This window comes from Canis lupus, chromosome 19 (genome assembly GCF_048164855.1).
Source record: "Canis lupus baileyi chromosome 19, mCanLup2.hap1, whole genome shotgun sequence".
NCBI lineage: Eukaryota > Metazoa > Chordata > Mammalia > Carnivora > Canidae > Canis > Canis lupus.
In genome coordinates this window covers 55,632,866-55,645,283 of record NC_132856.1, presented here as the reverse complement: position 1 = coordinate 55,645,283, position 12,418 = coordinate 55,632,866, and the positions used below count along the sequence as shown (strand labels likewise).

The 12,418-nt window shown below is 43.7% G+C and overlaps 1 protein-coding gene and 1 long non-coding RNA gene across 21 annotated transcripts in view; one reads left to right on the top strand and one right to left on the bottom strand.

Moving 5' to 3' along the window:
• The window catches only part of LOC140611003 (uncharacterized), a 55,264-nt gene that overhangs the window by 1,086 nt on the left and 41,760 nt on the right, over positions 1-12,418 (bottom strand). For 6 of the 9 annotated variants that reach the window (XR_012012390.1, XR_012012389.1, XR_012012395.1 and 3 more), the window contains 2 exons: positions 12,061-12,111; positions 7,564-11,867 (listed from right to left, as the gene is read on the bottom strand). This is a non-coding gene — a long non-coding RNA (uncharacterized lncRNA). Of the gene's footprint in view, positions 1-2,873; positions 3,014-7,563; positions 11,868-12,060; positions 12,112-12,418 lie in introns of those variants that run through there. The other 3 variants (XR_012012391.1, XR_012012394.1, XR_012012393.1) reach the window with 2 other exon arrangements.
• The window catches only part of LOC140610994 (long-chain-fatty-acid--CoA ligase ACSBG2-like), a 39,290-nt gene continuing 27,460 nt past the window's right edge, over positions 589-12,418 (top strand). For 4 of the 12 annotated variants that reach the window (XM_072787640.1, XM_072787639.1, XM_072787638.1 and 1 more), the window contains exons 1-2: positions 592-852; positions 10,503-10,603. In XM_072787640.1, coding sequence (XP_072643741.1) covers positions 839-852; positions 10,503-10,603 — 115 coding nt within the window. In that variant the 5' untranslated portion in view covers positions 592-838. Of the gene's footprint in view, positions 853-10,502; positions 10,604-12,418 lie in introns of all 12 variants that reach the window. The other 8 variants (XM_072787635.1, XM_072787634.1, XM_072787631.1 and 5 more) reach the window with 4 other exon arrangements.

Here is a 12,418-nt window from a genome sequence, read left to right as displayed (position 1 = left end):
AGAAATCTCCAGAGACAACGGAACACTCCTTCTTCTTTTCTCTCCTGGTGCAGAATGTTTGGTTGATAAATCTTTGTGTATTGAGCACCTACTGTGTGCCCCGCTGGGGATGCAGCAGTGAGCACAACAGACATAGAGAAGGGGAGGCCGACCGATGATACATAACGTAGGGCAGTGTGATAAAAAGTGGTGAGACCCCTGCTGTCTCCACTCAAGGAAGCTCTCCTGACCTCCCTGTGTCGGGTCCTTCATCAAATCCACTTGACACTGTGGGTCTCTCTGCACAATTGTAAGTTTGCATTCATTTGTATGAGTCTAGGTTTTCCTGCTGTGTTCCTGAGCAGACCTCACCTGGTTTTGCTCCTCTTTATGTCCCTAGCATCAAGCGCAATGGCCAACGTTTAAGTGTGGTGGCTTCATGCAAATTTGACAAATTCCATGGCAGGAGTGCAATGCATGCACATACGCGTGCAGGGACAGATGAATGAGTGAAAAGAGAACAGCAAACCTCCTGCCACAGAAGCAGTTTCCCCCAGGGGTGGGGGTGGGGTGGGGAGGCAGGGACAGCCAGTGATGTCACAAGAGGTGGCTGGGATGGATGGTTCTGGAAGGTTGAATGGAGTAGAAGGGCTGTCAGGGAGGAATACTGCCCACCTTTCTGCCTCTTGTCACCGCTACCATCCTGGCTGGACCCAAACAGTGATGGGGCCTGGGAAAGTGTAGCACATGTCCAGACTTCCAGGAGAGGCAACTTATTTATCATCTTTGTGGAAGAAGAAAGCCCTCTGAGTGGCCAGATGTCTCGGCAGCGAATGCTATAATGTGATGGCCAGGACTCATGGCAAGCAGCAGGTGACAGTAGTACGGGAGAGGGGTATGTGGGAGTCCTTTGGGATTCAGTGTCTGGCTGTCACTCAGCAGCATATTTCACTCGGACTTAGTCTTACCACAGGCACACATTTTGGTCTTGAGCTAAACCCTCAGTATCTTTTTCTGTTGCATTTTCTCACTGATTGCTGCCGGTGTACAAAAAAGCTATTGCTCTTTTGCCTAATCACCTTATAGAAATTTTATTTCTAATAACTCTTTGGTTTATTGGATGGTCTAAGTGGTCTAAGTAGTCAATCATATTAGCTGCAAACTGACAATGTTGTCTGTTTCCAATCTGCATTCTCTTCATTTATTTTTCTTGTGATACTGCATTGGCTAAGAACCTTCGGATCAATGCTGAATAGAAGCTGTGACAGCTGACATCTTTGTCTTATTCCCGATTTCTTAGAAATTCTTCCAGCACTTTTGTTGCTGTTATTAAGTATAATATTTATTGCATATTTCCACTGGATATTGTTTATCAAGTTAAGGAAATGTCTTCCATTTCTTATTTACTAAGATTTTTCATAAACAAATGACTATTTCATCGAATTCTACCTTGAAGACACCGTATGTTTTTCACCCTTTGTAAATGCAGTAACTCATGTCGATAAAACGTTTAATAGTTTTGCAGTTACAATAAACCCTATGTGGCCTTTTAAAATGGTGAAACAGGGGCGCCTGGGTGACTTAGTTGGTTGGGTGTCTGACTCTTGATTCTGGCTCAGGTCATGATCTCAGGGTCGTGGGATCGAGCTCCGTGTCATGCTCCATGCTCAGTGGGGAGTCTGCTTGAGATTCTCTCTCTCCCTCTCCCTCTGCCACCCCCTCCATGCTCTCTCTAAAACAAATAAGTAAATATTTAGAATAACCTTTAAAAAATGTGAAACCTCTTGCATAGAAAATGATATCAAATATATCTGAAAATTTAATGAATAACAATACATGTCTATATACCTACTTGATCTTTGGAATAAAACGTTACTAGGAACTTGGAAGTCCGCTGTATGTCCTACTTCTTTTCTTATGTTCCCCCCTCCCCTGAAAGCAGTAACCCCTATCCTAAGTTGTCTGCAGAAACTTTCCCTCAGTTTTTAATTTTAATCAGCACCCAAACAAGTACTAATCAATGTTGCCTGTTTGTGAACTTTATATAAATCGAATCATACTACATCCTGCTTCTTTGTCAGCATCACGGCTGGGAAATGCACCTGAGTTTTTGTGTATGTTCCTGGATTAATGGATATGTCCATTTTCTGCTGATGGACATTAGGGGTTTTCCAGTGTGGGGTTCTTATCGTCACTACTACTGTGAACCTTCTTTTCCGTGTCTCCTGGAGTAGATGTGCAAGAGTTTCTTTGGGGTATATATACCTGGGAGTGAAAATACCACGTGAGGGAAAAACATATGTTCACTATTAATGGTTAATACCAGAGTTTTGCCAATTGAGTGTGCCATCTTTAGCTCCCACCAGCAGAGGAGGAGGGCTCCCATTCTCTTTCCTCTCCAGCACTTGGATGCATTTTTTATCTACGGGGAATGAAATGGTATCTTATTCTGGCTTTAATGTCCATTTCCCTGATTACCCAGAATCTGAGCATCTTGTCCTGTGTTTACAGCCCATTCAGTTTCCTGTTCTGTGAACTGCTTGCTCATGTTTTCACCCATCTCCTGTTGGATTATTTACCTATGCCTTTTTATTTTATTTTATTATTTTTTTAAAGAATTTTATTTATTTATTCATGAGAGACACACACAGAGAGAGAGGCAGAGACACAGGCAGAGGGAGAAGCAGGCTCCATGCAGGGAGCCTGACATGGGACTCAATCCCGGGTCTCCAGAATCACACCCCGGGCTTCAGGCAGCGCTAAACCGCTGTGCCACCGGAGCTGCCCTACCTATGCCTTTTTAATTCAGAGGTGCTCTTTTCATATTCTGGATATGAATTTTTCCTTGGGATATGAGCAGAGCAAATATCTTATCCCAGCCTGTCTTGACTTACTGTTTTCTGATGTCTCAATACACAGACATTCTTCATCTGGTCAAGATTCTTCAAACACGTGGCTGGATTTGACCTTAGCTTTGGTGAAGCTCCCACTTACAGCTGCTCATGAATGAATGAATGAATGAATGCTCCTAAGACTGAGAAGAAAAAATCATGCTGTGACCATAGGCAAACTAACCTTGTTGTGTTCTAGTTTCATTTGTAAAATGGGGGCTAATAGTAAATAATAGTACCTACCTAGGATTACTGTGAAGATTAAATGAGTTAATGCAGGTAAAACTTTCAGAACAGTGTTTGATGCATAGGAAAGAACCGCCTGTTATTGGTTTGCTGTTGCTGTCCTGTATTAAATAGTCTTGGTCTTAACAGGAGTTGGTTTTACCAGGATCCCCCAGCCCAAGATCACAGGGAGATGTCTCTGGGTAGGGCTTCCATATTACTTTTCTAAATGCTGTTTTTTTTTTAAGATTTTTTATTTATTTATTAGGGGGGGGGAGAGAGAGAGAGAGAGAGAGAGAGAGAGAGAGAAACAGGAAGAGGGAGAAGCAGGCTCCATGCAGGGAGCCTGACGTGGGACTCGATCCCGGGTCTCCAGGATCACGCCCTGAGCGGAAGGAGGAGCTAAACTGCTGAGCCACCAGGGCTGCCCCCATATTACTTTTCTATATAGAAGACACTCAAATTGTACTTGCCATCTGCACCTTGTAACTGCCTTGTCCTGTCCAGAGTATCTCAGTGTTGGCACTATTGACATTTGAGATCAGATAATTCTTAGTTGTGAGGAGCTCTCCTGGGCATTGCAGGACACTGCAGCATCTCTGGCCTCTACCCACTAGATGCCAATAGCAGCCCCCAACTTGTGACAACCAAAATGTCTCCAGACACTTCCAAGTGTCCCCTGGGGGCCAGAATGGCCCCTAGTTAAGAACCACAGGTCTACTGGATCAATATATTTAGATATATACCTACTCACCTAATCGTTTGCATGGGCCAGGCACTGTGCTCTGTGTTAGGTATATAATGATCAACAAGAGAGTCTCTCTCTCTCTCTCTCTCACCTTATTATAAAGCTAGCTCATGCAATAAAGGGGAAGAGAGCATGGAATAAGGGGGTGGATCTAGCTCAGCCTGGGATAATGGGATAGTCCCCTGAAGAACAGACCCCATAAGCAGAGGTTGAGTTTGGGGAGGGATTGATAGATGAAGATTAAGGAGAACAGTGTTTTGAGCATAAGGGACAGCATGTGCAAAGGCCCTGAGGTGAGAGGGAGCTTGGAGCATGTGGGGATGCAGAGAAGGTCCAAGTAGCTGGAGCTAAGGAGGTGAGGAGTATGGCAGGAGGTAGGGCTGTCTTTGTATTTATTTCCATACACCCCTCGCTCCCAGAGGTCGGCTGTAGACTTCTGCACCGGGAATAGCCAAGCTAGTTCCCATCTCATGGCCTCTGCACCCACAGTCTGCTCTGACTGGAACACCACACCCCAGTAGAACTCCACATCCGCCAGATCTCACTCAACTCAGGTGACACCTCCTCAGAGAGGCCTCCCTGATCACCGCAGCATTCTCTATTACAACATCCTGTTCTGTTGTTTCCCTTGTGATCATTATCGATGTGAATAATTTTTTTAAGAAAGAAGCACATTTATTTTGTATAAGTAAAATAAACATACCATAAATTTACATATCATGTCCGATAGTTATCATATCATGAAAATGATCTGTTTTTATTTTGGTGGACTTAAAGTGTTAAAGACTTAAATCAATTAATTTTAGAAAAGTTTCCTAAAGTTATCGAATCAAATATGACTAAAGAGTAAGTTGCATGCTTGGAATTTTCACTGGCTCCTATTTCTAGGAAGTTTCTTCTTAAAAAAAAAAAAAAATGTGGGGCAGCCCGAGTAGCTCAGTGGTTTAGTGCCGCCTTTGGCCCAGGGCTTGATCCTAGATCGAGTCCCGAGTCGGGCTCCCTGCATGGAGCTTGCTCCTCCCTCTGCCTGTGTCTCTGCCTCTTTCTCTCTGTCTCTCATGAATAAATAAATAAAATCTTTTTTTAAAATGTTATTTATTTTTTCAACCTGAATTTTTTTAAATTGGAGGGATACCGACATACCACAAAATTCTCCACTTTAAAGTTTTTTTAAAAGATTTTATTTATTTATTTATGTATTTATTTATTTATTGGAGAGAGAGCACAAACAGGGGGAGGGGCAGAGGGAGAAGCAGACTCTCTGCTGAGCAGGGAGCCTGACTCGGGCTCCATCCCAGGACCCTGGGATCATGACCTGAGCTAAAGGCAGATGCTTAAGTGACTGAGCCCTTAAAAGTCACCACTGTAAAGTGCACAGTTCAGTAACATTCAGTACCGTTTACCACTATCTCTACCGGTTCCAAAACATTTTCATCATCCCCAAAGGAAATTGTATGCCCATAAGCAGTCACACCCCATACTCCGGTCCCCAGCTCCAGGCACCCACTCATCTGTTTCCTGTCTCTACCGATTTGCTTGTTTTGAACGTTTGCCTATAAATAGAATCAGATGCTGTGTCCTTTGACATCTGGCTTCTCTCACTCAGCGTGGTGTTTTTGAGGCTCATCCTGTCCTATCTGAATTGATCTCTGTTCATTTCCTGGCTGTTTTTTCCAACCAGAATGTCAGCTCAAGGAGAGATTTTTGTCTGTTTTGTTGCCCAGTGTCTAGAACTCCCCCGGCACACAGTAGGTGCTCAGGAAACACAAAGACAGCAGCAGAGTCCCAGGATCGACCCCTGCCCTTCTCCCTCACTGAGTATATAAGAAGGATTCTTAATGATGGTTAAGGTTGAAAGAAACCAGGGCAGGTCCCCCGATGGCCGCAGGCACCTGAGGACTTTATGATCTGAGACCTTCTCAAGGCTTCAGCAGTGGAGTCAGATTGCTTGCATTTTGCTTCATGACCACCAAGGAGGCAACAACTCCTTAGAGACCAGAGACACAACACATTCCTGTGTCACAAACACATATACAAACTCATTCACCTACACAAATGGCCACCTCTTTGTATGCTGTCCTGAATTTTGCTTTCCTGATTTAATACCCTGTCTTGAAGAACATTCCAATTCAGTAACCATGAACCGACCCCTCTGGGGTGTGTGTTTCATTGGGGTGAGAATCACATAACATAAAATTAACTTTTTTTTTTGTTTTTTTACAATGAATGGCTCAGTGGCATTTAGTTCATTCAGTTTTGAGCAACCATCATTTCTGTTTAGGTCCAAAAATTGTTCATTGCCCCAAAAGGAAACTCTGTACACATCAGGCTATCACTCCTCATCCCATCCTCGAGGTCCTTTATAGTAGCCCCAAAATGTTCATCACAGTGCCCTGCACAAGGTAGATCTTTATTACATTTTTATGTTTTTCCTAAGTTTTATCCCTAAGGGGGATACATAATTTTGTTGTATAGTACACCTTTTCTTTTTTAGTTTGCCAAAGTAAGCCTATATACATATATATATTTATCTCCCAGGGATCCCCTATATATATATTTTTAAATATAAAACTAACTGGCTGGAGGAAATTTTTCTCTTTAAACTGATAGAATAAAAATATAGCCCTTGAAAGAATGCTTTCATCTCGTAACACATACTTGGAAAAGCGATTAGGCTTTTATTTATTTTTATTTTTTTAAGATTTTATTTATTTGAGAGAGAGAGAGAGCACACAAGCAGGGAGAGCAGCAGATTGAGGGGGAGAAGCAGACTCCCCACTGAACAGGGAGCCCAAAGTGGGGCTCCATCCCAGGACCCTGGAATCACGACACAAGCTGGAGGGAGACGCCCAACCAGCTGAGCCATCCAGACACCCTGATTAGGCTTTTAAACAACTAACACATAATTGGCAAACTGTGGACAAGAACTAAGTTTCAGCAGGAAATAGGAAGTGATTGCTAACAATTTATTTGCTCCTTACATTTTATGTTTAGTGATACTGGAAAACCCAATGAGTTAGCTACAGAACATTTTTCAATTGTCCATTTTAAGATATACAGCACAGGGACGCCTGGGTGGCTCAGCGGTTAAGCTCCTGCCTTCAGCCCAGGGTGTGATCCTGGAGTCCTGGGATCGAATTCCACCTCGGGCTCCCTGCGTGGAGCCTACTTCTCCCTCTGCCTATGTCTCTGCTTCTCTTCTCTGTATCTCTCATGAATAAATTAAAAAAAATAAGATATGCAGCACATTTTATTCACACATTGGAGAATTCACATTTTTTGGTGTAGTTCTAGAGTTTTGGCAAATGCTCGGAGTTGTATAACTAGCAGCACAGTCACTGTTTCCACCCTCCCCCAAATTCCCTCATGTTCCCCCTTCACAGTCAACCCCACTTTGCACCCCAACTCCTGGCAACCACCAATCTGTTCTCTGTCATTACGGTTTTGCCTTTTTCAGAAAGTCACATACACGGAATCATAAAGCATGTGGCCTTTTGAGTCTGGCTTCTTTCTCTCAAGCCTTTGAGACGTGCTCAAGTTGTTGCATCCACAGTTCCATCCTCTATGGTGTGGTGTTGCACTGTAGGGATGTACCATGGAGAAGGGAGGGGAGGGCAGGAAGGGGCCGGTGGTCATGCAGGGCTTTGTGGGCATGGGGAGGACTTGGGCTTATACCCTGAGGGATGTGAGAGCCCTGGAGGGCTGCAGGCAGAGGAGGGGTAGGGTTAGACCAACATTTTATTTTATTCTTATCTTTTACAGTTTTTATGATGAAATATTTCAAACACACAAACAAATAGAGCTGGAAGTGTCATGACCCACCCCCCAATGACAATAACAATTGTACTTATTATTTTGCTTCAAAAATTGTCAACATGGAGTTGGTCTTGGTTCTCTCCATGTGGCCATGCTCCTGATGGACTATTTTAAACTCCAAACAGCATAATTTCATGTGTGAATCCTTTCATGACAAGGATTCTTTGACTTAGTCCCAAAGCCATGATCAGTCTTCAAAAAGAGACCATCCTTTCTTCATGGCATTTGACATCCAGTCAGTGTTCACATCACCACTGATCACAGATGTCTTGCTTGGGTCTGGATCTGGCTGGAATCCACAAGTTGAATGTGGTTGATGGGATCCACCCTTGGGCGGGGTCCCTGGGATCCAGGTGAGCGGTGGTTTGGGGACCTATTTTGAAGACAGAGCTGATGGGATTTGTTGATGGGCCAGATGTGGGGGGAAGAGAGGGAGAGGAAGGAGAGAGGGAGAAGAGAACGAAAGGCAGGGTTGGGGAAAGGGAGAGAGGAGAGCAGAAGACAGAAGGAAGCAAGGAAGGAAGAAAGGAAACAGCCAAGGGAGAGAAGAAAGAGGAGGGAGGACAAAGGGAGGGAGGGAGGGAGGGAGGGAGGGTGGGAGGGAGGGAAGTTGGTTAGGTGGTGGGTAGATAGATGGATGAGGATGGGTGGGTGGAAGGACAGATGGAGGGAAGGATGGAAAGATGGATGGGTGGGTGGGTGGAAGGGTGATAGGATAAAGGAAGGTAGAGAGAGAGAGGGATAGAAGAAGAGAGGGAAGGAGGGAGCAGTGGAGGGGAAAGGGTGGATTAAGGGTGACACCAAGGTTCTGAGCCAGATCCAGTTGCTCCAGGAAGACCTTGGACTTCCTGGCTGCTGCTTCTGCAGCACACTTCATGAATGTCTTTACAGGCGTGTTCATAGCTTCATTCAGATTGGCTGTGCTTGGCTATTCGCTTCATCCCACTGATTGATCTCCTCCGTGTGTATGAATGTCACGGGGACTCATTTGGGTTCATATCACAATGTGCCTTTCTAGCTACTCGTTTTCATTGAACTACAAAGCTGGAGTCGGCTAGCGCAGAACCGTGCACAGCTTATAGAGCTACATCAGCCAGTCTGTGAATTGTCAGGTTCTCGTCTGCTGCATCCCTGATTCTTGGAGAACAATTACCTGCAAATCTAGAATTTAGGACTGCTTGATTCTTGTATCAAGCATAATGCTTGTCATGAGCAAGATAATACAATCTCCCTTCACGGAAAACGCAGACACGTTGTTTTCAAACAATGTCAGCCAGCAATCCTGGCCTCCAAGGGGACTGCTGATGATGTCTGGATGTCTGTGGACATCTTTGGTTGGAACAAAATTACACACTGGGGTTGTGATTTTAATTACATGCTTAGGGGAATTTCATTAATGAAACATGTGGCCAAATGTTCAAATGTTTTCGGCAATTTTGGTCCGTTAAATTCCTCAGTTCATTAAATGACATTTAATAGTATCTTCTAAATATTTATGCAACTGTAGAATTCACTGTGACTTCCATAAAAAAATACTGCAGAATGGGTGGCTTATCAGAAATTTATTTTCTCTCAGTTCTGGAGGCTGGAAGTCCAAAGTCAAGGTGTCAGCAGGGCTGGTTTCTGGTGACAGCCCTCTTCATTGCTTGCAAACAGCTGCCTCCTTGCTGTGTCCCCACAAGGAGGGGCGAGAACAGGATTTGGTTTCCTTTCCTCTTAGAAAGATACCAATCCTACTGGATCCGGGCCCCACTATTATCACTTCCTCTAACCTGAATCACCTCCCTAAAGGTTCCGTCTCCAAATATAAGCAGACTGGGGGTTAGGGCTTCAGTATATGAATTTTGGGGAACATAACTTCATCTAGAAAAATATCAATTTTTTGTTAAGTAAATGTTCAAAAGAATGTTGCTTAATATATTTAAAGATTAACCCACTGAAAAGCAGACCAGGTTAAAGAGTGGTGGTTGACCCCATCATACACAGAAGGTTTCAAACAACAGAGCCCAGTTAATGGGCATGCAAGGATCCCAGCAGCCAGACTGCACTGTCCTCCAAGGATGGCTCAGCGACCGTGTGGTCTGGCCACCGCCTTCCAAGGGCTGCCTCAGTCTTACAATGGATGAGAGTGTCTGTCCCTCACATCCTCGCTAATATATTTTTCAATTTTGTTTTTTAGCTTAGTCAACCTGACAGGTGAAATACATCATAATATTTTCTATGCATTCTCTCATGACCGAGAAAGTCATTTTAAATGTGTTTTTCAGGGAACTTTCTATTTATGCCCCTTGGGGTACTGGACTTTTTTATTGGTTCATTGGAATTCTTTATATATAAAAGAAATCAAGCCTTAATTAGGCATGTGATCCATATTTTTTTTCTCAGTTTGTTGATCGCTTGATTGTTTATGGCATTCTTTTGCCATGTGGAAAATCAAAAACTTCCTATGAAGCAAGATTTTCTGTTTTTCCTTTAGATCCTTTGGGTTTTCACGTCGTACTATCTTTAGGGCAACCAACAAGAACAGAAATCTCCTGTGGGTTTCTTTTTCCCTTGGGAGAATTCAAAATGTTGTCTCACCCACAGGACCACATATAGACTTGGTCTCTATACTCCAACCATTTAAGAGACTCTTCTGGAAACTCACAGATTGAAGGCCCTCTGGACTTAAAATTGCTCTGTGATCTCTGGCACACAGACCACTCTCATCCCCTCCTAGGTCCAGGACAGGCATGACTAATGGATCCCAGGATTCTAGGCAGACATGGCCAGTGGATGGAAGTTGGCTTAGACTTGCAGCCTCTTTGCCAGCCCCGCTAAGTCCCCTGCTTTGTGCCTTGCAGTACAATGAAGAATGGTCTCTCCAGATCTCAAAAGGCTAAAAGCCCAATGACTCGTGAAGAGAATGTTACGGATTCTCAAATAAACATGAATAAAAACAAAGGTATGTTGTGCTAGAGTGTGCATGGGGAAGAGGAAGATGCATTGACTCAGCCAAGCCTTTTCATAAAGGAACACACACCCCCGCCCAGAAAGTCAGGACATAGGTGCTCCTTGCCTCGGCGCCTGGCTTTGGCTGAGGTGCCTGAAACAGTGGGTGAGGGGCTTGCTCTTTTGACACCTCATTTGTATTGTTTGTGCCACAGGACATTGATCATAACATCTCCCTAGTAGGACAGCCTGGTAAAGCACCCAGGAACCATCATATATAGTACAGATATGTGTGTGTGTGTGTGTGTGTGTATATATACAATGTAATAATATATATAGTGCAGGTGTAATAATATAAAGTACAGATATAATAATACATATTGTGGATATAATTGTGTTTATATATATAAATATACACGCTGCAAATGCCATTGTGTATGTATAGTGCAGATGTAGTAATATATACAGTCCAGATGCAATATAGGCGAGTTGTAATAACATATATAGTGCAGATGTGACAATATAGTGCATGTGTATTCATATATATGTTAATGCAGATGTAATTATATGCAGTGCAGCCACAATTGAAAATGTATATAGTGCAGATGTAATAACACTTATATCGTACAAATATTAATAAATATAATATAGTACAGATATACTGTACTATATAGCAGTATAGTATTTTAACATTTGTAGTATCTATATATAATAAATACATAAATAGCGCAGGTATGTGGTAATTGTGTTCATCTGTATGTTGTAATCACTCTGCCGCTGGAACGAAGCTCAGGGAGCACCATGAGATAGAGCGTCTTCATTATCTTTCACAGCTGCCATCTTCCAAGTGCATAAAATGTTGGTGAGGATGACAGCTTTTACGATCATTCTCAAATGACAGTAATCTTCAAAATCTCATTTTGGTCACTGAGTCAGATTCCTGGGTCTGTTACAACCAACTAGACAGTTTCCGAGTGGTGGAAACAACAGAGACTTGTTCCGTCGGGGTTCTGGAGGCTGGAAGCCCGAGATCAGGGCATTGGCTGGGTTGGGTCTTTCTGGAGGCTGTGGTGGGCAATCTGCTCCATGCTCTCCAGGCTCCTGGTGGTCTTGGCAATCCTTGGTCTACAAACTCATCACGGAAATCTCTGCCTCTATCATTATATGGCCTTCTTCTCTGGGTGTGTGTCCTCTCCTCTCCTCTAAAGACACCAGTTATTGGACTTTGAACCAGCACTACATCAGAATTTCATCTTGCGATCCTCAACTGACTCCACCTGCCAAGTGGAATATTTGTGTCCTTCCAAAACTCATGTGTTGAAAGTTAACCCCAGTGTGATTGTATCAGGAGGTGGGGGCCTGCAGGAGGGGGTCAGATCATGAGGGTGAAGCCCCAGAGACCTCCCTCACCCCTTCTACCAGGTGAGGACACAGTGAGAAGCCGCTATGAACCAGAAAGTAGGTTCTTACCAGACACTGAATCTGCCAGTGCCTTGATCTTTGACTTCCCGGCCTCCACAGCTACGAGAAATAAATGTCTGTTATTTATAAATGTGCTGTATTATGTCAAATGAACTAAGATGCACCCTAACACGCAGCACCTCAGGATGTGACTTATTTGGAAACAGGAGTCACTGCAGATGTAGTTAGTGATGATGATGTCATTTGCGTGGGCCCTAACCCAATATGACTGGTGTCCATATGAAAAGGGTCAAGTGGGACAGAGACAGGCACACAGGGAGATGCTTCTAAGCCAAGGACCTCCAAAGACTGCCACCAAATAGCTAGGAACTAGGACAGAGGCATGGAACGGATTCTCCATCATGGC